The sequence below is a fragment of the Anoplopoma fimbria genome, chromosome 2 (genome assembly GCF_027596085.1).
Source record: "Anoplopoma fimbria isolate UVic2021 breed Golden Eagle Sablefish chromosome 2, Afim_UVic_2022, whole genome shotgun sequence".
NCBI lineage: Eukaryota > Metazoa > Chordata > Actinopteri > Perciformes > Anoplopomatidae > Anoplopoma > Anoplopoma fimbria.
The window spans coordinates 7,074,277-7,100,401 of record NC_072450.1 but is presented as its reverse complement, the minus strand read 5'-3'; the positions used below and the strand labels follow the sequence as shown (position 1 = coordinate 7,100,401).

Here is a 26,125-nt window from a genome sequence, read left to right as displayed (position 1 = left end):
CACCACCTCCACCCCCCTCCCTCACCTCCCCCTGGGCTCCTTTTGAGGCGCTGCCACCGAGGAAGCACCCACAGACAGTGACGGACCCCGACGGCAACCTGTTGATCTGCCACACTGGACCTCAGCCCATCTGCATCTCCACATCAGAGGCTGCAGCACAGTAGATGAACCCATCTGCTGGAGGCCGGACAGCTACATAATTCATAATTTTTTGCTCCAACAATACCCAGAAGGAACTTGAACTTTTTGTTGTGTCAAACCTGGACATTCTTATCTTGGTAATACACAAAAATTCAGAAAAGCGGACTAATAGTTTCTTATCTCCGTTGGCCATCACTCCAGGAGACATTTTTAGTAAAAGACAAATAATGATGGAGGATCACCTGTTGAAGATCCCCATGATGCCGTCCTCTTCCCCCAGTGAGTCTTCTGGGAGCGGCGGGGCGGACGACAGCAGAGGAGGTAAGAGTTTCACAAATCCACCGGGAGCAACAGGTGTCCATGAAGCCCGAAAGATGGGACACAAACCTGGCCTGTAGTCAGGGGGAAAAAAGTAGACTAATGGAGGTTTTAGAATCTCATCATCTTGTTTTTTAAATTACAGATAAATAGATAAATAGAATTCACTTCCCAGATTTCAAAACTGTTTTGTTCCTTTTATCTGTTTAAATGTTTGACTCAAAATAATATCTGCTCACCATGACAACCCTTTCTTTAAAACCACACAAGCATTAAATAAAACTAATTGATGGCTTCAAGCATTTTTTAAATACAAATACACTTAATTAAAGTAGAAGACGTAAATATAGACAAAGTAAATATGTATAATGCGACTGTAAACATGCCATCTGAATGTATGTATAATTAATAGGTTTATTTGGATTAATATCAGTATCCTTGCGTCGTGTATGTTAGCTGTTAATCTGCCTCTAGCCATTAGATTGTTTTCATTTCCTAATCATGCACTAAATGAGATTTTCAGACCTAACTGGCTGCTGCGATAGACTGAGCTGACAGTACAGATGGCAGGCACATGTGTGAAACAATACCAGACAACATGAATGGCACTAACAGACTGGTGTGGCTTTTTTTTGACCCACAGCCAAGAGTCCATCGCCGGGCAAAGCTCTGAGCCCGGCTCTGGTCTGCAAAGTGTGCGGAGACACCAGCAGTGGGAAACACTACGGCATCTACGCCTGCAACGGCTGCAGCGGCTTCTTCAAACGCAGCGTGAGGAGGAGGCTCATCTACAGGTAAGAGAAAGCTCCAAGTCTTCTGCTGAGTTTTGTCATTTAAAAACTTCAACATACCAAGATTAAAGCCAGTTAGTATTTGAGGTGCATTATGGGAGGCCAGCATCTTTTTCAACATTTTATCCTAAACATTCTCAAGGCCTTTAAATTTTGTTTTATTGAAAAACTAAAAAAACACACATTTTGTTTAATACTGTATGAGAAAGATGCCCATGTCTTTCTGAACAAAAGTGCAAAGGCACATTTTTGTGAATAAAAATTTGAATTTGGCCGCTAATTCTAACTAAAAATAAATAAATATAAATGCTTTTTTGACTTGAGCATATCAATGCAGTCAAACATTTAAAAGTGCCACAAATATGTATAACTTAGTTAGATTCAGGTGTTTTTTAGTGTGTCAGTGTATTCAAAACCTGTGATTTGGAAAAACAAGATCTAATCCATTTTTTGAGTCTTGATAGTGAAGCAGTTTGTTTGTTTATATTTGGATCATATGTTCTGTATTCAAATTGGCAGTTTGTTATTTTAGTGAAAGTTATGCTTCAAAGTATTTTGAATTGAGGTCAGAAAATGTCGGTTATGGTTATAACTGGTGGCTTTCATTTTCATACAAAAGGAGTATGGGGATACACTTTACCACAAATTTGCATTTATTGCATTAATGTAGTATTTCTGATTGTTTTGAGTTGACTCTCCTGTTAAAGTCTTGTTTGTGGGTTAACAGGTGCCAGGCCGGTACGGGTATGTGTCCAGTGGACAAAGCTCATCGCAACCAGTGCCAGGCGTGTCGGCTGAAGAAGTGCCTGCAGGCGGGCATGAACAAGGATGGTCAGTGTGTTTACCATGCAAAGAAATATAAAAAATACATCAGATAAAGCGAGGATGACTCACATGTCAAACTGCTCAAAACTACAGATGTATCTCATGATTATTTCCCCCTTCTCCTTCCCCGTCCTGTCCCTTTCCTCTCTGCAGCAGTACAGAACGAGCGGCAGCCCCGCAGCACAGCTCAGGTTCGCCTGGACTCCATCGACGTGGACCCGGACAAGGAGCACCTGGCCACCACGCGGGAGCCCACCTCCTCTTCCTCATCCTCTTCTTCCACCTCCTCTTCCTCCTCCTCCTCCTCCTCCTCCTCCTCAGTCATCACGTGGCCCCACATCACCTCCTCCATGTCCATCACCTCCTCTGCGGCCCCCCAGCGCTGCATCAGTCCCCAGAACAACCACCGCTTCATGGCCAGCCTCATGACGGCAGAGACCTGCGCCAAGCTGGAGCCCGAAGACGGTGAGGAGGGTTTGGGGATTTGAGATCAGCTTAGACAGAAGGGTGGCTTTAATTTTAATTTAATGTGTTTATTATTTAAAAAAGCCACAGGATAACAGCATTTTAAGAGCATTTTGTCTCCATGAATTAAAATATTTGTGGACTTAAATGGATTGGACAAAACATGATGCCAGAGGGGAAGAGGCATTTTTTTTCGGAATGGAGAGTCAGGAGTTGGTCAAAAAAATTATATTGACATCTATTTCATGTAAAAAGTCTCCATTGATGTTAAAATGAAGCAAAAAGTGGAATTTAAACATGCCTCCTGCAGTAAGAATATGTATAAATGAATACCTTTTGGATGCTAATTTCACTGTTGGTCTTGATAGTAAAAATTGTGTTTATGGTGTTTAAGAGTGATAAGAGATGATAAAACAAAATAAATATTATCAAAATATGAAATAATATACTAATTAAGACTTGGGTAAAACACATAATTGTATCAATCCTCCTGACATTAACATGCTTCCCTTTATTATGTGATATTTAGCATGTAGCAAGCCAGTGTTAGCATGCTAACAAGCTAAAAGGACCAAAGTAAAAATGTTAACATGCAAAAGTTAAATAGTTTGAGTTCTGCCAATGCCTGAACTCAACTTCTCTGATTCCAGTTGACGAGAACATCGACGTGACGAGCAACGAGCCGGAGCGAGCGTCGTCGGAGTACCACATGGCCCTGTACCCGTCCAGCTCCGAAAACGTGTACGAGACCTCGGCGAGGCTGCTCTTCATGTCGGTGAAGTGGGCCAAGAACCTGCCGGTGTTTTCCAACCTGCCCTTCAGAGACCAGGTGGGACTCTAATATACAGGCAACTGAAGACTTTATTGTTACAATGTCACTTTAAAAGTTTATTTTGATTTAACAAGTAAAAGTAACAAAAGATATGGTGTTTAGAGAAAAAAATAAGCTTTTTTTATAGATTCAAAATAAATCAGTGATCACACTAAGGCTTCTAAAACTATGGAGTCCCTGTCCTGTAAGGGAATTAAAATATTTTACAAAGCTTTTATAATATATATATAATTTAGCTGTAGGAAAAGACTTGTTTTTATGTATTTTAATTCTTAGTCTGTTGACAGAAATATATATTACTTTTAATCGAACTGTAGTCATTTGATTATTGTTATTTTGTCTAGCTCTATTAAACAACAAAAAACATAAATATTATTTAATGTGTCAGTTTTTTCACATTCTAATACACTTTTTTATTTGATTAAACATTCAGTTTTGCCATATTTTTTTTCTTCACTTTTTGAATTTGATATAATTTGCACTGGTTGACAAAAAATATATATTCAAAAAAGATTAAAATACAAACATGTGATATCTTTGTTTGTTGATCAAGAAGTATGATTACATATAAACATTTCTTATTTGATACACTTAAAACGGTGTGATATTATTTCATACTGTTGTGTTACTGTTTGATAATTATTACTATTTTTTATTATATGTTATCATTTATCAACATGTTACTTTTTAGCAGGAATTGGCTTCCATATAGCCCCCTGTGTAACTACTGTTGCTAACCAGTGAAGCATAGTTTTAATTTCACGTCTCTTTCTCCTGTTCCACCAGGTGATCCTGCTGGAGGAGGCGTGGAGCGAGCTCTTCCTGCTCTGTGCCATCCAGTGGTCTCTTCCTCTGGAGAGCTGCCCGCTGCTCTCCCTGCCCGACCTCTGCCCCGGCATGCAGGGAAAGACCAGCTACACCAGCCTGGACCTGCGCCTCCTGCAGGAGGTCTTCAGCCGCTTCAAGGCCCTCGCCGTCGATCCCACTGAGTTCGCCTGCCTCAAGGCCATCGTGCTCTTCAAGCCAGGTGAGGCCGACAGGACTCTGAGAGGTTGGCACTATAAATAATCCAGAAGTCATTCAGGCTTCTATTTAATGTTATAACAATCTCATTGTTGCCCTGCAATAAAACAGGCTGTTCTCATGCACTGTTTGTAGCTATACCAATAACAAGTAATGATAGATAGATAGATAGATAGTAGATGATAGATAGATAGATAGATAGATAGATAGATAGATAGATAGATAGATGGATAGATAGATAGATATTTTTTTATTTTCGTGTCATGCACAAAAACGTGCCCAACCCTCATGGGTTTACAAGACACCAACAGTACAGCTGCAGTGGATCCACATCATGCATAATGCACTTTAATTCTTATTAAACCCATGTGATCAATTCATATGTAATCCACTTAATCATGAGCCAAGACAGGTGACAAATAAAGAGCGATAAAGTCTGTGAAGGGAGGAGTTTCAGGTTGATGGGACACTGGACTTTCACCCAGGAGATTACTGTTCTTGTCTGGAGTTGACGTATTTATTTTAACCCAAATGCTAAATCATTTTTTACATAACTTCTATACTTAAATTACGCGACTTCTGTAATTATTTTAACCCAAATTAAGGTTTCTTAAACCTAAACAATTAGTTTTGTTGCCTAAACACTGCAGGGACTAATCGCTCATGTTGCTGAATATTCGTAGGAGAAGGCATGAATAAAAACAATATAACTTTTAGTAAGATACCATATGAATCGCTGTATGTGGATACATTGAATAATAAGAATCTAAGAGCTTAAGTGACTAGTTTAGATCAATAAATCTGGACCACAATCAGGCAGATTAGCTTTAGGTTCCTAATGATTTCAGTTCCCCCCTGACCTTTCCTCTCGCTCCACTGTCCATCAGAATTTAAAAATATGTAATGGGAAGATCAGCACAATGATTACTGAGCACATTCAGTCTAGATGAAGAACCTGTTACATATTGGATGGACAATGAGCTTTCCTCTAGCACCTCCCTGCGCTGACACCCAAAATGTCAGCTCAGAATTTTTACTGTTATTCCCGAAAGGAAATTTGCCTTGCAGCCAGGGGAAGCATAAATTGCACACAGATGTGAACCTAAAATACCTAAAATACCTGCTACCACATAAAATCATACAAACACAATATAAATATATGAAACAAAACCTAAAACCCACCACATATGCATGTTGTCATGATGCAAGGACATTTTTCCTCTCATGGTTAATTCATTTTAGATATAAATAATTCAGCTGTAAATTGGTGTAGTTATGTGTAGAGAGTGATACAAGCTCATATTACAGGTATTCTTTCAGTGTATTTTTCACAGTATTTGTCTGAATTTGTGTGACTCATGTTGGTGTTTGTTTTCTTCACAGAGACTCGTGGTTTGAAAGATCCAGAACAAGTGGAGAACCTGCAGGATCAGTCTCACGTGATGCTGGGACAGCACATCCGCTCACACTTCCCCAGTCAACCAGCCAGGTATGTTACCGGTCTGATAACATCACAGCATCACAACATAAACAAAAGTCCACCTTTAGATACTCTGACTCTGTAAAATCTAATTAATTTGCTGTCTTTTCTGTGTTGCGAGAGTTGATTTTAAGAGTATATGACTTAAACTTTATTAACTTGAGTGAACACAGCAATAAAAACTCAATCACACAGTGAAGTGCAAGCCTTTTAGCAGTTTGTATTAATTATTATTAGGCTTGTGCATTGAAAGATATTGGACCCGGCTTTTCTTTTTTTAAATTATTTGTATGTTTTTTATTTACAAATTAAAAACAGCAAACAAACAAACAAACTACCAAGCCAGCAACAGCAACATAAAACAACAACAACTGAAAGAAACTGAAAGAAGGAAACCAAACAATACAAAATGACACAACCATCAACAAGGAAGAAAAACAAAATAGATATAATAAAAATATTTTTTTAAAATGAACAAAATTAGTATTTTATTACTGAAGTTCCAAGCTATTCTCTAAACAGCAATAAAACTGTTTTAAAACTTTGAATTGTCAACTTTAAGACCTGAAAGACATGCATATTGACTTTCAATTTGTTTATTGACGCATGTGTTTGAGGTGGATTCAATTATTATTATGAGCAAAAAAATAATAAAAAAATTCTTGATGCATGATGAAATTGATTATATTTCTGTTTGTATATTTGCAGATTTGGAAAGCTGCTTCTTCTTCTTCCCTCTCTGCGTTTTGTGAATTCGGAGCGTATAGAGCTGCTGTTCTTCCACAGAACCATCGGGAACACTCCCATGGAAAAGCTGTTGTGTGACATGTTCAAAAACTAAAAACCTGTGCAGTCATTAATAACCTCCATGTGTGGAGGGATGATATTTTACAGATATTTGCTTTGTATTCCTGTATACATATCAGAGATTCTGCGTGCTGTTATTGTTTCCTTAAAGGCCACTTTATTATTTGTATGTTGTTTCCACATCAGGTCGATCTGAAAATGCAATCCTGCTTGCTGTCTATTTGTATCATATTTAGATTTTGATTTGTGTCTGAAGTGACTCACGATCACATTTCATCTTTAGTGTTTCATTTGTTTGTGTGTGACATTTAAAATGCAGATCTCTATTTGTTTGGTGATAGATGGACTGTATATCCCTGCTGTCAATAATGTGATTGTTATATATTCATGTTTTCATGCCTTGATAAAGTAAAAAATTGCTTTAAAATGTTTTTGGATTCTGTTTTTTCATTCCAAAAAGGGATTACGTAGCATTTAGGCCTTCACTAATAAGGGGAAATAGTTCCTTGTGGATTAATTTAAAGATATAAATATATGAGAAAGGAAAAAATGTAATAGGATATGTTGTGTGTCAGCTACAACACATTGATGAAAACTGAGTTGACCGAGACCTGGACCCTCTGTGACACAGAGAATCAAACAAACAGCGCCCTCTTCTGTCTGGTAGATTACACAAAGCCCTAAACACACACACACACACACACACACACACACACACACACACACACACACACACACACACACACACACACACACACACACACACACACACACACACACACACACACACACACACACAAAACATAATCTCTAAGAATAAACTGTCAATGGGAGTTACAGTTATTTTCAGTTGTTAAGATACAATCTATACAGTTTGCAGAAGGCCATTTTCTTCTTATGCTTATAGTTATTCCAATTACTGTATGGAACAGACATGTTGAGTTTAAGGGCCTGTTAAGGGTTTTTATTGGATGCCAACAGGAGTCTTGTCTTCGGGTAATTAACCTGCCCAAAGAGGCTCTTGTTAAGAGATGGAAGGATAAAGAGAAGGATAAAGAGAAAGAAAGGGGATTTAAATAAAAAACAGACAATATGTTTTTGTTCTTTATTTCCACAGACATGCTGTCATTTTAAGAGCCATGAATTATTCAAGAAATTCAGAGTGTCATAACTTTAAGTATTGGACAAATTAAAATTTGACCTGTTGATGGCACTAGAGGAAAAATCATGGGATAACCAAAGTCATTAGGATTTATCCTTAGGGAACAATGAATTTTTGTACTAAATTTCCGATGTTGAGATATTTAAGTCTGGACCAAAGAGGTGGACTGACTGAAAATCTAAAAATACTGTGCTTTGGAAGCAGATACAAAAACAAAAGCATCACAAAGAAAAGGACTGTCTGTCTCTTGTAAATTGTAAGTCTTTTATCTGCATAGTGAAATTATTATCGACATAAAAGTGTTGAAATGAGATGTGGAAGCAGACATTTGTAGCTGAAGCGAGTGTTGATGTTCCAAAACTAAATGTCAGTCTGATAAGAGACGTCACTCAGTATTACTTCATTCTCTGATCCAAACACATGAAAAACATCAGAGGAGCAGAGCTGGATGCTTAGTGGACACATCAAACACTTCTTTTAGTTTCTTAAACCAGTGCTGCAAGGGAAACTGTAAAAAATCTCTCTGTAAAATGAGCTTTTACTGCAGTTGTTTATTATTTTAAGAGCTTGAGAAGCATCCAGCACATTTGTCTTTACATTAGTTACATTATTGCACATACTGCAAAACCATCTCTGCTACCAGTAGACCACACATCACTAAACACATACAGTATATAATATAATATATAACAATATAAATCTGTGCAATATCAACAATCTGTGCAATCCACTGTGCAATACTACAATTATACAATAATTATTCTGTCTATATTTATAATATTTTTTGTTATTGTGGATTTTTAACTTTTTCTTTTTTACTTATTTAATATTCTTTACTGTGTGATTACTTATTTACTTATTTATAATAAGTAGATTTTGATCTTGTTTTTTACTATGTCTCTGTTTGCACTATCCTCTCTGCTGCTGTAATCCTGCAAATGTCCCTGCTGCGGGACTAATAAAGGATTATCTTATCTTATTGGTGGTCTTTTTATGTTGAAATAGCAGCAGTAAAGCACTGAGGGTGCTCTGTGAGGCCCTCATGTCAGAAAATCCTGATCAGCTGGTCCTCTGAGGGCTCTCTCATATGAGCCAGCTCACACATCCAGATTAAGAAACTTTGAACTCTCGGAGGAGATTCGTCTCGTTTCACAGCAAATGTGTGCTGCAAAGAATATGTTTAAGTCTGAAAATGTACCTTTAAACAAAATAAACAGGGGAATGTTCACATTGATCACTGAGTCCATCTTTATGCTCCAGTTTGGTTGAAGGTTTGTGATCATTGTTCTGCTGCAGTAACGCCACACACCTGACTTTATTTCCTTTAGTTCTTATTTTTTATAACCATAGAAATGAAACGTGATCTTAAACTGAGGCCTTACTACACGTGTGAAATGATCCACATTCTCGTTTTGGCCTTTCCTAAGCTCTTTTCACACAAAGGTTGTCCCTGTTTAACATGAGAGATTTTCATCTTATTATAAGATTAGTCTCTTTAGTAACAGGCAGAGAGAGGCAAACAGGTTATGAGTCACACAGAGTGCTTTCATTTCTACATGAACACACCAAACATGAGACATTTAACTGTGTGAGACAACATTATTGTGATTGCATGAAGAAAATCAATGTTATATTGTTTTTAATTTTGGTTTATGAATGGTAGTGTCCCACTGAAAGAAATGTATATATAGGCACAGTGAGAGAGTAAGAAAGGACACATTTTAATGTACATAGTATTAATGACATTTAAACACAAACAAAACCTTCTTTGGTTAAAAACTATTTCACAAAAGATTGCAACTACTTAATATTTTCAATATGGAAACATCTGCTGATTGTTTTCCCGATTCATCGATTAATTATTTGGTTTGTAAAATGTCAGAAAATGGTGAGAAAAGCTGTCACGATTACCCAGAAACCAAAGTGACACATTTACAATGTTTATTACTAAAAAATAAATCAAATAAAACAAGAAAATTAAAATAATTACAATGAAGAAACAACAAATCAACATGGAGCAACAAAAAAGTGTGACATTGCATGAAAAAATAACATGACAATTATCACAATATTTACAACCAATTACTTTATGATCAAATATCAATTATTTGTAAAAAGAAAAGTAATTGTTACCAAACTTAAAATTACAAAGTATCATATTTCATGAGCTCTTAATTCAAAATATGGATAAAAATCTTAATTTGTAAAGTAGCTGTCAAATAGATGTGGTGGAATAAAAACTATATAAAGTGGAAATACTCAAGGAAAACACCTCAAATTTGTACAGTACTTTGTTACATTCTATCACTGAAAAAAATGGTATTTAAATCACATCTTAAATTAATTATAATATTAAAGTTGAATGAAGAAACCAGGTTTAGAAGTTATACTATCACATAATAGAGAAACGATATCAGTTCAAAGAGGAGCAGAGGTCACTAAAAGTCAGTTTCTTGCCTAACCTCTTCTCTTTATTCGCTTTAATGTTAAACCTCTCTCTCTCTCTCTCTCTCTCTCTCTCTCCTCTCACTCCCCTCTGTGCGTTAGTTAATCTGCTGTGTCGAGCTCTCAGTTGAACTGGAATGTGTTTGGGTGTTTGGGCCAAACTGTCCCGACACGTTGCAGCACCAGCAGGTCACTGAGCAAAGTTACCCGACTCAGAAGGAGGAAGATCTGGAGTCCTCTGGATCTTTGATCAACCTGCTTCATCCTGTTTGACTCGACTAAACAGCTGCAATGAATCAGAGCAAGGCCGACTTTGAGCCTTTTGAATATTCCTATGATTATTCAGACTGGTACTCGAACAACGCAGAGCCAACCAAACCCCCCAAAGAGTGAGTACAAAACCTCATGATGAAGATCTGAAGGTGTCAAAACAGGTGTCTGTTTATAAAAAAAATAATAAAAGCTGATTTCAATTCCTATTGTATTTATTGTTTTGTATTGATTATATGTAGAAAAGCAGTAGGGGAATTAATAAGTTGATCTCTGGTGATTCATGATAGCTGAAAGGTTGTGATTGTATTTTTGTTATTGTGCTTTATTTGAAAAATCTCAAGGATGAAAGCAGTTCTGGTAAACAGTTAGATGTAAATGTAACTTGAGCATCTTGAAACCTTGATATTCGTATTAACACAAAGAACTAATCATTAACGAAATAGCAATCTGAGTTACCAGCTGGGAAAATCTTAAAATTATAAGTATTTTCAGTAGCCAAACTTGACAGCAATTTTAACAACCTTTCTCTGTTTTTATGTTTTTACTTTGGCCAAGAATTCAGCTTTCTTTATTTAAATGGGTGTTGCCTTTTTTGTCACAGAGTTATTTTGCCATGTGACCCAACAGCGGACGACAGGCTCTTCAACATATGCATGCTGTCGATATCTGTAAGTATATACTCAAGTTAAAAAAAGGGAATGCACATTTTGTTGAGTGTTGATGTAGATTAGACAGCTGGTTCTCAACCTTTTTGTCTAATTGTGACCCTTTATAGCAAAGTTGTCTACCTTTACCTGGAATTCTGCTGGATATTGATCTAAAGGTCACATTAAAAGTCACACTTTATGATCAAGGGTCAAAGTATTAAAAAAATATATAAATGAGTTAGTCTATAAAAGAGAGAAAACAGACAAGAATAAGTGGTGGGAAGATACGTTGACCTGTAAATCCAGAGTAAAACATGAGGTAAATTATTATTATTATTGCCCCAAAAAAAAATCTGGACACATTAGCATCAGACATCTAGCATAGTGGTTTTGTTAGCAGTGTAGAGCAACTGATCGTCTCAACATTTGCAGAGTCACAGATTGACCTAAGCCAATTTTTGTAGTGGCCAAATTGTGGAATTACAATTTGCAGGTTAAAGTTAGGCGTTGAACTCAAATGCATAACGTAGGTGCACTTTCGTTGTTATTTAAATCCAAACAATGATCTTTCCCTTGATCATTGTTTGAAAGTAGATTTGTTGTCTAAATCTATTTTAGGGTTCTTTCCTAAACCTTTCAAGTAGTTTTTTATGCCTAAACCTAAGTTTCCTGTGAAGACAGAAGTTTATTTTGAAAAGACTGTATAAATATAAGGAGCAGAAATTGACACGTGTTGCTGGCTTTTGTAGGAAAACGTACAAGAAAATGAATAACTTTTCCTAATAAATCATACAAACTGTTGTATGAGGATACGTTAAATCTTAAGACGCGTCAAATGGCATTGATGACACTTAACTATATTATCTTTGGTTTTCTATCACCGCATGTGCCGGTCTGGTCTACGGAACAATGTCAGTTGTTGGTAGCAACAGAATGTTAGCTATAAATATATATATGTATGAATGAGAGTACCCCAAATACACATTTACACTACGTAGTCCTCCTCCTAAGTAAACCATAAGTGGAACACACAGCAAATGTAGATTTTGTTCTGAAGTTTTTGCATCTTCCATCAAATCCTTTAGTGCTTTTTCTATGAATCCATCGGCTGCTTCAGGCAGGCATTCCTTTTTATGTTTGCCATCATTTCAACCTAACCAATTACAAGTGAGGACCACTTTAAGTCGGTCAGAGAACTCCTCATACTGTACACACGGAATGGACATTGACTGATTCTTCTGCTCAGTAAATAATGTGGAATAAACTGTGACAGCTGGGTCACTGCAGCAGAACATAAATAACAAGATGTTCTAGTCTGAGGGGATGTTCTCTGCAAAATTAGGTTATTTATATGAGGAGCTTATGATTGATTGGTTGCTCTATCCCAACTTCCAATTGCATCTACAAAGCTGCTTTGGTTTATTATTTCAGAAAGTTGCATAGTTTGAATATGATACTGTAGCTTGCAAACACTATGAATAGCTTTAATTTAAAAGCAAAAAGTGTTTAATTCTGTGTTATCAACACATGGACATTTTTCTGAAGCCAAAAGTAATATAGCAGATATCTGCAAATCATCTGGTGACTTGCAAGAAAAAAACATCTGTAGTAAATCAAGACAAATGTTAAAGTGATTTCACAGAAAGAGGCTACCAGGCATTTGGAAATATCTGATTTAAAGCCATTTCTAACCAGTGTTATGTCAAAATGTGGGGATACGCATGCAACTTTTTCGATGCATAGCATTTCCAGTGCAAAATTTCAGCATTTCAGTGTACCATTTTTGTCACAAAAATAACAAAAACTCTCTGCCTGTGTCAACTACACACAACAACAAAAAAAAAAAATCCAGACAGAAAATCTCTAAGGGTACGTCCATGGTCAGACAACACTTATCCTAATAATACCTAGAGATTCAAATACCTGGAGCTACACCTGGAGGAATGAGATCAGTTGGAACAAAGGGTTTGTTTTCTGCAGGCAGAAATCAGCTTAACTCAAGGTCTGTCGGAATATTTTTCTCCCTGCACAAATGTTCAGCTTGGTTGTGCAAGTATTCATAAGAACTACATACATTTTCATTCATTTTTTGGGGGGAAAATCTGTGTTTGGTGTGAATCCATTTTCAACAATCAGAACCATATTTACATAACACGAACGTGCTGAAAATATAATTTGACAAAATATAATTGAACTCAAGGTCTTCTTGTTGACTTCTAATCCCACAGCTTTAAATCAAGGTCTGTTCTTGTTATGATATCAATAAAATGTCTGAGCCTTTTCAGCAGCAGCTGAGACTGACAAAAGCAGAAGACAGTGATAAGATTGAGTTGAATTTCATCTTTCCCTGTAGCTGGTGGTCATGTTAATCCTGGCAGTTCTCTCCAGGAAAAACAAATTCTGCCAAGGATTTACAAGAGGATCCTCCAGTATCTTCAGGTAGGAAGTCTAAACATAAATGGGACTTAAGATTGCTGTTTGTTTGGCATACTAAATAGATTTTTCTGTTCATGATCTCACAGTCCAGTCAACTTCCTGGACCAGACTCAGAAAAAAGGCCTCATCATGGCTGTTTTTGGACTGGTGTTCAGCAAGCTGGCCATGCTGATGATCACCCCGGACCCTCTGCCTTTCTCCAAAGATACTCCAGCCAATATTAAAGGTGAACATTTATATGGTTTATTTCTAAAGGTGACTGGAGCTGCATCACTCCATTTGCCTCCATTTGGACTCCATTTGCCTGGATACCTAATTTTGTTTTTAAAAAGACATTGTGTCAGCGGTATAATTGGAAAAATAATACTCATTGTGGCTTTAATTTATGTTTCAATAAAGTAAGAGGGGGACTCTGAATAACTGTAGCTATATAAGAAATTACTAAAATAATCACATTACATGGGTTAGTGGAACAGAAGGTAGCTTGGAAAATTAGGCAAGACTTCAGTTCCCTTGTTTTGTTTAGCTTGGTCTTGTTCCCATACAATGAAACTACATTGTCAATTACATTCTGAGGGAAATACTTTGTCTCTCAGATTACATTTGTAATTGTTGTATCACAAATATGTTTAATCGAAGTCAAACCCAAACCTTCACCAAACCTAACCAATTTGTTTTGTTGCCTCAACTTAAATGGAATTGATAATGCATTTTCAAAAGAGCAAAAAGCATCACAAGAGGTTCAAACACTATAACGTTAATATATATGTATGTATGAAGGAATGTTGATATTAAACATATTTTTGTTCCAGAAGCGTAGAGATTCAATTTATCCAACATTTTGTTCTGGCGACTGGGTTGCTTTGTTATGTCAATATTGAGTATCCTATGTCAGGTCACACATCAAGGAGTCATATATCCTTTTCTTTTATCCCTTGTTTTTCAGAGTACATGAAGATAATCGCCATCTTCTACTATCCTGTCCTGTATTATCCTCTGGTGGTCTGTTGCACTCTGCAGCACAAAGCAGGTTACGTGTTCGGGACGCTCCTCTCCTTCAGTCACTTCGCGGTACTGGTCTGGCAGAAGTTTGACTGTCCAACGACTCCAGAGGTGAGACACCAACAACATGTTAATATTGTCATCATTGTATACCTAGTTTTATATTGCAAAAGTGACAATATAATTGACCCTTGGCTAAGCTCCGCCCCCTTCTGCTACTCCATCAAACTGACTGAGTTACCATGGAGCCCACACTGTCACTAACTCCACTCCCTGATAAATATTCATTCTTGGTAAAGCGAAAAGCTTTTTCAGAAATAAGCTGACAGAAGGGTCTACAATATGCGTTTTTAAGAATATATCCAGGATGTTAAACTGATATAGCAGAGAAAACAGGTTTAACAGATAGAAGCTCAAGCCTACACATCACAGTGCAAAAGTGAACCAACACATCACTTGGTGATCGAGACAGAAGACAATGAAATAAATCTTTGCTATAAAATTAAAAAAAACTGTTGACAGTGGATGATTGGGACATTACCTCTTGAGATACAAAATTCCAACTGAAACACATAAAACCACAAGTCTGCAAACAAGTTTGTGATATTTTTGTTTTTACTGATTTCAGTTGAAATGATACTTTTAAATATATTTTTCCATTTTCCTCCTCACAGATCTATAAGTACTACGCTCTGCTTGCAAGTCTGCCTCAGTTGGCCTGCCTCGCATATCTCTGTGTCCAGTTTCCTTTGCTGTTTGTGAAAGGACCAAAAACGGACGAGGTGAGAGAAGTCAGAATACCAACATTAACATTCAGACAAGAGAAAAGTACCATATCTGCCTTCTGATGTGTGTAAATACCAACATGTAAACTAATCGCAGGCTGTGTCTGGTGCAACTAAACAAAGAAAACATGAATTTCAACTATGTAAAACATGATTACTGTAAGCAGCTTGTGCATAACAGAATGGGTTTAGCTCAGCGTCCTTGAGCAGATTATGACGAGAGAGGTGATCATTTTCCCCTTTCAAACATACTAATACAACAGAGTGTTTGTTTTAACAGCAAGTTAACTCCGTCACAGTTTTTGCTAATAATTTGGAGGAGAAATCCTTTTAGTGAGACTAAACAATAAGCAGGAAAACAAGCACTTAGTCACTAGTCTTTCATTTTTTGTTTCATATTTTTTTTTATTCTTGTTAATTGTTCTAGCTCATCCATTGAGAATCTTGGCTCTTCTTTTTTTGTCAGGATGTTTTCAACCAAGCACTGATTGAAGCTGTCAATAATTTGAAGTATCAAGACCCCAAATTACACACAATAAAATGGAGAATAATTTCTGTCAGCTTGAAATGTTGCTAAACCCTACTGAGAGTCACTCTGGAAAACTTTTCCACTGTAAATTGAGAGGGAAATCAAACCCATGACCTTCTATTAATAACTTCCTCATCTTAAGTTTGATCTTAAGTCTAATTTTTTGTTTGTAGGACCTTGACAGCAGCTACTACACCAACTATGTGAAGTTGCTTCTCAAGAAAAAGTCCTCAACTGGCAGGTGAATGAATCACACATGAATCAAACTTTTTTTTGAGAACATGTTACACAGAAGATAACAACCAAAACCAGAAATCCAAATCATCGTTGGTAGAGAAAGGGCAAATAATAATAAAAGTAAGCAGATGCATATACATAAAGCATAAATTTGACAAGATAATTATTAAAATAATGTACAGAAGGAATCTTTCTTTTAATTTAAGGACAATTATTCCTAATTTATGTGGCTAACATTATTTATTCTCTGTGTTTATATCTATTTTAGCGCTTCAACTACAGACAAACCAACGCTGGTAGAGAGAATACTGGAGGTGCCCAAGAGTTATATTTATATACCAGAAAAAGGTAAGTGCAGTCATACAAGTTTTTTTTTTATTAGCTGCCATTTTATATTTATGTATCACTCAATGAAATCAGTTTATTTTGATATGTTGATATGTTCTCTAAAAGTTGGAGCTTCAAAGTGATGCAGTTATGTTTAATCCTTTAATGGCTGTGACTGAACAAAGCTCCATTGTGAAAGAAGTGACTGTGAGTTATTTTGTCTTTCAGTGTTTCGTTTTCCACTAAAACTGGCCGTATCAGCATTTGTTGCCCTTGTGGCGATATATCATGTAAGTCTCCCGTAGACCGTTGTCATGACGTTTTACCTCTTAAATCAGTAGATACAGCTGTATGCCTTTGTGAAATTATGTTAAAGTGAATGTGTACATCTTTCAGACGGCGTTGTTGTTGGTCGTCCTGGTGGTCCCCACTCTCCACATTGTCCGTGCTGGTATCGATGAAAACATCGCCTTCCTGTTACTTGGGTTCGGGATCGTCCTGTCAGATGACAGGATGGAGGTCGTCAAAATTGTGACCTTCTATACTTGGTTGCTGGAGGGTATGTGAGGTGCAATTTATCATCTGTATGAGAAGCACTGGGCTTTAACTCCAATGTAAACCCATCCAAGTTATTAGATTGTCAGAGCAACTGTCGTATAAACTGTGCATAAGTCCATGTAGGGAGGGTTGGTCAAACAAACACAGGACTTTCACCCAGTAGACCTGTTTGTGTCCCGTGTGAAACTAAAAGTCAAAGTCATAGTTTGTGGCTTAGAACCACTGGCTGAGTGTCGGTATTTGACGAGTTGTGAGTGAAAATGTGTCAAAATCTTTGAGTGTATAGTTATGAAATCAATGACTCATTTGTTTTTTCTTCTCCACCATGTTGTCTGTTAGTGTGCTACCTCTGTGCGGTGACCCTGTCTTGTTTGGTCAGTCTCATCATGCTCATGAGGTCCTTGGTACTTCACAGGTAAGTGAATTAAAACCTTGAGATTGATCCATAATTATAAACTATGATTGGCTATATTAACTATGTTAAACTGTTTTCACAAATAAACCAGACTTGTTTTCAATGCAATTATCTTAAACCTAAAGAGGCAGCCGTGCAGTTGAGTCATGCCAAGCCTGCAACAAAACCCAGAATCAGAATATGATTTAGTTTTTTTCCCTAAATATAATGTGCAAGTCTTCCCGCTGTGCTCACATTATGAAAAATGTATGAATATAGTTCCTATCTATTGAAAGAGCATTTTTACCTCACAAAAAATAAAACAGCATTTAGACCGATTTATATTATCATTTTCCTGCTAGAAATATAGCGTCTTTCAATAAGTTGTTATCGGCCTTTGCTCTCTCTGCAGCTCAGTTGATGTGACATTTCATCCGCTCTGCAGAGGATTGCGGGTCAAAATAGCCAGAAAAGCATGCTGCCTTACATATTGCAAATAGCGACCGAATGCAGTAACACATCCTGTTATTTTTGGCAAACTGCATTTGCCATACTGTCTATTGGGACATGCTAAATATTTTTCTGGCATACTAAATAGTGTGGTATTATGTTAATGGGGGCACTTTTTCACTTTTTTGACACCTTATAGAAACCTGTCGACTACTCTCTGTGCAGATTAGATTCCCACGCCTTCCTGTTTGAACTTCATGCATCACTGTTTTTCATTTGTTTCAGGTCAAACCTGAAAGGACTGTATAAAGGAGACGTTTACAGCGTTTATAACAGCCAGAAGACCATCCGGCCATCTAAACCTGGTATTGTCTGTTGGATGGGTTTGACTGGATACCAGGCTGCGATCGTCTGCCTCGGTAAAGCTCCAATACTCAAGAAAACCTTCAGTGATTTTTACTTTATTGAAGGAAAATGCTGGTTGTATTCAGTGATTTTCTAAATGTCAACAAATCTCAAAAAGAGACAAACACCAACAACAAATTAATCCTACCAGCAAGTGTTGTTAGGAGGATTAATCAAAGGGGTACTCTACAGTGCATTCAGAAAATATTCAGGCTTCTTCACCTTTATTTCAGCATTATGCTAAAAGTAGTTTAAATTATTTTTTTCCCTCATCAATCTACCCTCAATAATGACAAAGCAACCGAAAAGGACCTCATGCCTTGCTTCTTAGCTCTGATGTCAGCTGTGAGACCTTATATAGACAGGTGTGATTGCCTCTTCAAATCAATCAATTTAATTTACCACAGCTGGACTCCAATCAAGGTGAGATTCTCGTAGATGATCAAGAGAAATGGAGGCAGCTGAGCTTGGCTTATGATGTTAGATAGAGAAAATGAGAATACTCTCTGAATGCACTGTTTGTACAAACTGAAAGCTTTGTCCTTTGTGCCACAGATCTCCATTTTAGTCCAAAAACTATTAAAAACACATCAATGAGCCACACTGTTCCACTGGATGATATTCTACTTTATAAACACAATCACACACACTGTGGGTGCTGCGTCCTGCTGCCACCAAAACAAACTGGAGCACCAAATGTAGATTAATCCCCCGCTGAAAATAGTCCTCAACAAATGCATTACTTCCCCATGTTTGTGTTGTGTGACAAACTGTTATCAAACTTTGAATGAAAAAACTATATATATGCTTCTTCTTTTAAACATAATCTTCAGGAGTAAATGGGTTTGGGGCTGAATGCAACAGACATGGATGATAAATAAAACAATATGCAGAGGCTGACTTTGGGCCTTTAATGGGATTTGTTGACGATGTATACCAAAAATATTAAGAAGCTTATCCCTTGATTAATCCTAGATTTGAATAGTGAAGAAGAATCCATTCCTCAGCTTGTCACATTATATTTGCTTAATTAAAGAATGCTATAAAAAAATGATAATACCTTTTGTAAATGTGTTTTTAAAAAATTGCCGTTGTGTCTGTGTTGTGTTTTCAGGAATGGCAATTCAGACTGTGGTGTTTTTCATCTGCTTCTTGTTCCTGGTGTTTTTGATCATAATCCCTGTTTTTTACGGTCGTAATGTCATCGTCTTCGCAATCGCGGGGAAGGCATGGTGAGTCAGCAACCTTTCATGTACATTAGATCTTTATTTTATTTTGTGATTAATGATCAAAACAGAGATTATATATAATTGTTTTGTTTTCTTTGTGATGTTTCAGGTCGGGCTGGGTCACACTGATCCTGGTTACTTTGCTTCAACATGTGACTGCTCAGTTTGCTTTCATTAAAAAGGAAGCCAGTACGAGAGACTTAAAGAACAGGTTTGTAAAGCTCATTTATTGGAAAGGAGTTTGATGTAGTATGTATAGTGTGTTGATTAGGCAATCAGTGAAGAAGAAGAATCCTTTATTTTTTTTATTATTATTTTTTGGCTGCTGATCAGAAAAAATATATATTCTTGAGATGAAACCATTGTACCATCCATTTTGATTGTTGATCATCAGTGTTGCATGGGGATGCAGCTGCCTTTGAGGATACTGAGATCATATCTACTGTATTATTTTCCTTGAATTTGAGGGACCTGAGGGTCCTTTAGTAACCTAGGGGGAGTTTCATTTTACAATGAAAAACCTGTTATTTTTTAGGCTGACTAAAAATAACAGAACTGAACTCAACTGAACGGTTAGAGCTACCGTAACGCAGTGTTAAAGTTGCGGAACTCACAAGGGAAAGATTAAAAAAGATATTTAACCAACAGTGGCCAATAGCTTATATTTAATTTATTAACCTACAATTGGTCAATACGCTTTGACAGGAAGCAGGGTTTAAGATAAAAACCCAATCATGGGCGATTTCTCAGACAAGAAACAGCTCCCCCAGAGGCACAAAAGATAATTACACAATTAATTTTCGCAGTCTGAGTCGTACAAACCAGGCCAAGTAAACTGATTGTTTTTTCTGAAATATTTTATGGTGTTTTCCAGAGAGAGTCTGTTCCTCCTGACGTACCTGCTGTTCCTGATCAACACCTTAGTGGGACTGATAGTCGCCATATGGAGGATGGTGATAACAGCCCTGTACAACATCATCCATCTTGGTCGTATTGATGTCAGTCTGCTGCATCGCACCGCAGAGTCCTACGACCCAGGTATGATTTTTTATATTTTTTGGACAACAAAGGCATACTACAGCATTGAGGAATAAGATATATCAAGCGTAAGATAAACAGACATACAGACTTATTTACTAGTTTTGTACTTTGCAGGTGATTTGTTGATGATAATAAAAACATTAAATAACTCCAACCTCACCTGAAGATATTTTAAGTAAAGGTCTCAATCTGATAAAAGCCATGCTCTGTGACGTTTGACCCAATCCAGCCTACCGATACTACGCCCACTCCCTGAAGGTGGAGGTCAGCCAGTCACACCCGGTGTTGAAGGCTTTCTGTGGGGTGCTGCTGGACATGATGATCGAGGGTGGCAGAGCCGGGCAGAAAATAAGAGACGCAGAGGAAGGTAGAGACCTGGAACTGCAAACACACACAAACAAAATCCATATCATCACATGTATGTAGCCGCATTTCACATTTGACCTGTCCTTCATAGATTTAATTTAAAAGGTTTTGAATTCCAGTGCTGTATATAAACCTTATAGTCGCTGTAATGAACATACTTCATTGTAAAGAAATGAAAATTGTCAGATAGATAGACTCATTAAGATTTGGACAAACTAAAATATAGACCTGATGATCAGGGCATCATTAATGTTCACAACAAACATGAATGTCTGCATCAAATTTCCTGGCAATCCAAATTACAGTTGTCTAACCATGAAGATAAACTTCTCCATGCTAAAATATGTCAAAATCTTTCAATGGATAAGTAAAAAGATTGGCCTGCTGGTGGTGCTAGATGAAGAAAAATATTTTTCATATCAACATTTCTACATACATGTATATTAATGTTATCGTGTTTTAACCGCTCATAACGCTATAGCTGTTTCGATTGTCAATTACGTTTAGGTTCAAGCAACAAAACTACTTGGTTGGGTTTAGTAAAAGATCCTTTTTTTCGGTAAAAATGAGTACATCATTTTGGGTTTTACGTAGGACACAAACACTGGTCTCCTGGGTGAAAGTCACGTGTTTTTCCAATCCATTCACCCCAAACTCTTCCCTATACAGACATTCTCATACATATATGTGATACGTCAAGAACAAATGTTATCCTGTCTCGGCTGGATATTTCTCAAATGAACTTCCTTGTGGCACAAAAAAGAAAAGTCAGAGGATCACTTAAGTTATTAGGGTTCATCCACTGGGCAGCATGAATATTTTAACCAAAATTCAAGGCAATTTATTCAACAGATATTGAGATATTTGAACCATAACCCCATCCGTTCTACCTGTGTAGATTGATGTTAAAGTGTTTTCAAAACTGCATTGTCAATTAGGTTAAGGCAATAAAACCACTTGAAGTGTTTGAACACCCAACAAAGGAATAATTATTTCAAGGAACAATGCGACAGTGGAAAGGATTGTTTCTCCAAAATATAAATAAGATGCACCTTGTTTTAATCCTCCACAGGGTTTTCATGGGATGCCCAGAAATCAAAACATACTGTACACACACAGCGACATACAGTATTTTCAGTCTTCCCTCAGTTTGGTGTCTCATTATGCCCTGACAGCCTGCTCCTCCATGCTTTCAGGGATTCAGGAGAATAGGCTGAACAAGGCGACCAGCCGTCGGAGGATTCACGCTCGCTGGCATCTGCTGTACACGCTGGTCAACAACCCGTCCCTGCTGGGCTCCAGGAAGCACTTCCAGACGCAGCAGACCTCGGAAACCGTCCTGAATGGGACCCCAAAACGCGGCTCCAAGAAAGGCAGCAAGAAGGAGGACTTCAAGCCTGCGGCCGTGCCAGTCCAGCCCACTGAGACCCTGACCAGCCAAGATAAAACTGAATGAGATCCCTAATGTACTGTTTATATTGTGGTAGGCAGCATATTACAAAATAAATCGAATTATGTTATATTCGGAGTATGGCACTAAATGTAGTTATACCTGAACTTGTACAAACAAAAACATGGTCCTTTTGTTTTTACATCTAATGCCAACGTTTTTTAAAAATTCTCGCTTTTTTGCAGTATATGCAAATAGCAACTATTCCTCATTCTTCAGGTTACGGAAATATCATGGTAATGACACATTAACTACAGTAAAATGTCCAGCGTGTAAGGTTAGGGGGATAAAAAAACAAAGTGAAAAAATGTTTTCTTTATATATCACTTGAAACTGTTATCTTAAGTGTGGAGCTGGTCCTCTTAATGGAGTCCGCCATGTTGTACCGCCATGTTTCTACCGAACAGCCCAGAAAAGGACAAACAAACACTGGTTCTAGACAGGATCTTTTTTTGCATCGGCCATAATAGCTCTTCAACACAACTGGCACGCGGAATTATTTCAATTGGTTGCAATCTGGAATTTCACCACTAGATGCCACTAAATCCTAAACACTGGACTATGCAGCGAAAGTATGGTTAGTGTTAGGCAACTAGAATGTTTGGTCAAGATTAGGGAAAGGTAGTGTTACTGGGCTCTGGGATCAATTTCAAATTCCCACAATGCAGGTGAGCCAGGTCGGTCATGGCTTCTGATCCACAAAGGCACCAAAAAAGACACATAGCAGCTAACAGGGGCACTGTTACTTTCAAAAATAAACATTACAAATAATGAAATGTTAGTGTTAATATCAGATCCAGGAGACTTCCTTTCAATAATATCAATGACACCACCAACTATAATGAAAATAAAACTTTCATTGTGTTCTGCTTGTGCAGGACTGTTGAGGCCTTTTAGTAATTGCATATTGACATGCACAGTGCCAGTGCTGATCAATGGCAGGCAGTCAATAAGAGGCCATGCTCCACTTCTGCCTCTGGTTGATGCAGTTACGTCGACACATGCTGGTTCTCAATGTGATCCCTGTTCCTTATGCTGTCCATGATGTTCAAGGGGGTTTGTAAATTGATCAACCGAGATAGAAATATGTAATTTCTCATTCATGAAAATCTCCAAAACTGCAGTCACCAGAATGTCGGACGAGAACAACAACATACTCTACTGTGACCTTTTAATTAAAGCTGCTTATTACTGTCAATGTAATATATACATTATATGTGTGAGAAGTTTCTACTTATATTTCAGCTTCATAATCATAATGGGATGAATAATATGATGGAAAATTGAGATTAATCATATCACATACTATATATATATATATATATATATATATATATATATATATATACAGGTTATAGTTTTCTGGTACATGAAGTACTTCCTACAAGCTATTTTAATGGATATACACAAATAAACAGTTTTCATAACATTTTACAGGAAAGTAGTTATGTTGTTAAATTCATGACTTCATCCATTTCCCATTTTAAAATTATAATAAAATGTATAAATGCAAAGTGTATTGCTCTATTATTGAAAAGTATGAAGTGTTCATGAGTTGCATGAATTTTCAATTACTAAATATTAATATATCAGATCAATATATTGTGCTGTACAACAACCGTGAGGCGGTTATTCTAGTTTTATCATTGAATTGGGTTCAATTTATTGGTTTGAAATTGCATTTGTTACCAGACCAAAATATCCTGTTATATTTTTGATGTTACATATATATTGTTACTATAACTACACTAACAACCAGCTAACTAACCAATAAAAAATCCAAATATTCTGAATCCAAAGGTGTTGAGAGTAAAAGAAAGACGATCAGTCATTGAGTATCCCTTTGTCAAAACTTTATTGAGGCACATAGGATAAGGAGAGTTAGTCAGGATATTTAAACACTTTGGTAAAGACCTACTGCTTCCTTTATTACAGGGGTATAAAACAGAAAGAAACATATTTTAAGTCAAGAATATTTACACGAGACACAGCGTACTACTGCTCACAACAACAGGCAGCATGCAGGTCTTCTAACACAGTACTCTGGGGAATACAACGGGATGGACACATGACCCAGATACAACGAGGCAGCAACTTCACATACTCACTCAGAGGTGCTTGTACTGTTACACACAGTATGCAGTAGACTCTGCGGATAATACTGAACTTACATTTTTACCAGCGAGAAAAAGTGTAGTGTATATTTTACATGAAAACAGTTTTTCTTCATATGTTTTTCTCTTTGAAACAACATTTTCTAAACATTTAAACTCGTTCGAGAGAGTTAAGTTTCTGTATTTTCGAGCTACTGCAATCCTAATACAACAGCATACATTTACTGCAAGTAGTTCAAAGAAGAATTATAGTGTATTTTTTAGTAACATTTAGCCCATTTATACTGCCTACATCTAGTTGTCACTTGGCCCTATCATTTTGCAATGCATGTCATTTGACACAAGCTTTGTTAAATTTTGTTTTAAGCATTTTTTATTTTTTTTTATAAAACCTCGCTAGTCCTCAACTCGACACCAGAAATCAGTGATATTTTTTATGTGCTCTTCTTTTCACTCATTAGCTTCCTATTAGGAACAGGTTATTAACAAAGATGCTCTTAATTGATACATTTATGTGTAATAAACTGATTTATTGTTCATTTCAGGCTTGAATTCATTCATGCCAGCTAATCAAATTACTACAACATTTTCCAGCTGTAAGACTGATATTTCACTGACAAACTGGACAAAAAGCACAAATGAACAAATAAGCCTTTTACTGAGTTTCATTATATCTCCGACAAGAATTTTATGTGTTCCCCTGTTTCTGTTTTTATTTTTAACTTAAAATCAAGTTTTCCTGGGTACAAAAATGTATTTCAATACAATTACTAAATACTTGTTAAAAAAAAGTATTTTGTTTATGTTACTTTTGATTACTTTATTATTTATTCATTATTTTTTACTTAAAGCAGGGGAACAACATTACAGTAAAGTGCAAATTCTGCCTTTCAGCTGTGAAAATTATATCTTCCCAGGACTCAAATCATTTGGCACAGAAGTGCTCCTGGATTTTACCTTTGAGCTGCAGCAGTATCCATATGAATGACATTATATTAACCTGGTGTGTTAGTGGGACCAGAAATTTTCTAATTTTTGCTGATTTAATTCAAAGTGTATTTTCACGCTGGGATGCCTCTAGTTAAAAAGAATAATCTTGATGAACTGGAAAATGTGCAAACCGTCCTGCTTTGCGATAACTTGCACTGTAAAGTGATGTTGTTCCACTTTTCTGCTTTAAATACGAACATACAGTAAGTAGGCAAAATTTCCACCCAGTGAAAGCAATTTTTCATTAGTGTGTTGAGTGAGACTTGTGTAGTAGTAACCCGTGCACATGTGCGATGTAACGCCGTTAGATGTATTTTGTTTCTCTCCAGGCCTGGATTTTTCAAATTTTATTGAAATACTGTAGATAGCTTGACCAAAGAACACGACTAGGCAATTTCTTAATGTAAAAATAAAATGTCATTCTGATCATTTATGGTTCTTATGAACTACTGAACTTCCTTAAATACTGAACTTCCTTATAATAAAATATTGTATCTGGTTCATGCATCCCATGATTGTCTATCACTATGTGTAATTTAGTGCAGATCTGGATCCAGATGCACTTTTAAAATTCTTTGCATCTTCTATCATTAAAATAAAGGA

The 26,125-nt window shown here is 36.8% G+C and overlaps 2 protein-coding genes across 2 annotated transcripts; both read left to right on the top strand.

Annotated features, from left to right (window-relative positions):
- Positions 1–371: 371 nt before the first annotated feature.
- Positions 372–6,716, top strand: LOC129105612 (photoreceptor-specific nuclear receptor-like). The gene is made up of 8 exons (XM_054616743.1): positions 372–462; positions 1,103–1,253; positions 1,978–2,081; positions 2,229–2,540; positions 3,191–3,369; positions 4,159–4,399; positions 5,779–5,884; positions 6,584–6,716. Exons 1-8 carry the CDS (start codon positions 372–374, stop codon positions 6,714–6,716), a joined length of 1,317 nt encoding a protein of 438 aa, XP_054472718.1.
- A 3,864-nt stretch (positions 6,717–10,580) lies between these two features.
- LOC129108253 (receptor for retinol uptake stra6-like) lies at positions 10,581–22,424 on the top strand. Its single transcript, XM_054619980.1, has 17 exons — positions 10,581–10,678; positions 11,164–11,230; positions 13,563–13,648; positions 13,732–13,871; positions 14,592–14,758; positions 15,322–15,429; positions 16,135–16,202; positions 16,467–16,546; positions 16,754–16,815; positions 16,922–17,084; positions 17,423–17,498; positions 18,213–18,346; positions 19,447–19,564; positions 19,671–19,772; positions 20,436–20,599; positions 20,832–20,969; positions 22,165–22,424. Exons 1-17 carry the CDS (start codon positions 10,581–10,583, stop codon positions 22,422–22,424), a joined length of 2,031 nt encoding a protein of 676 aa, XP_054475955.1.
- The last annotated feature ends 3,701 nt before the right edge of the window (positions 22,425–26,125 follow it).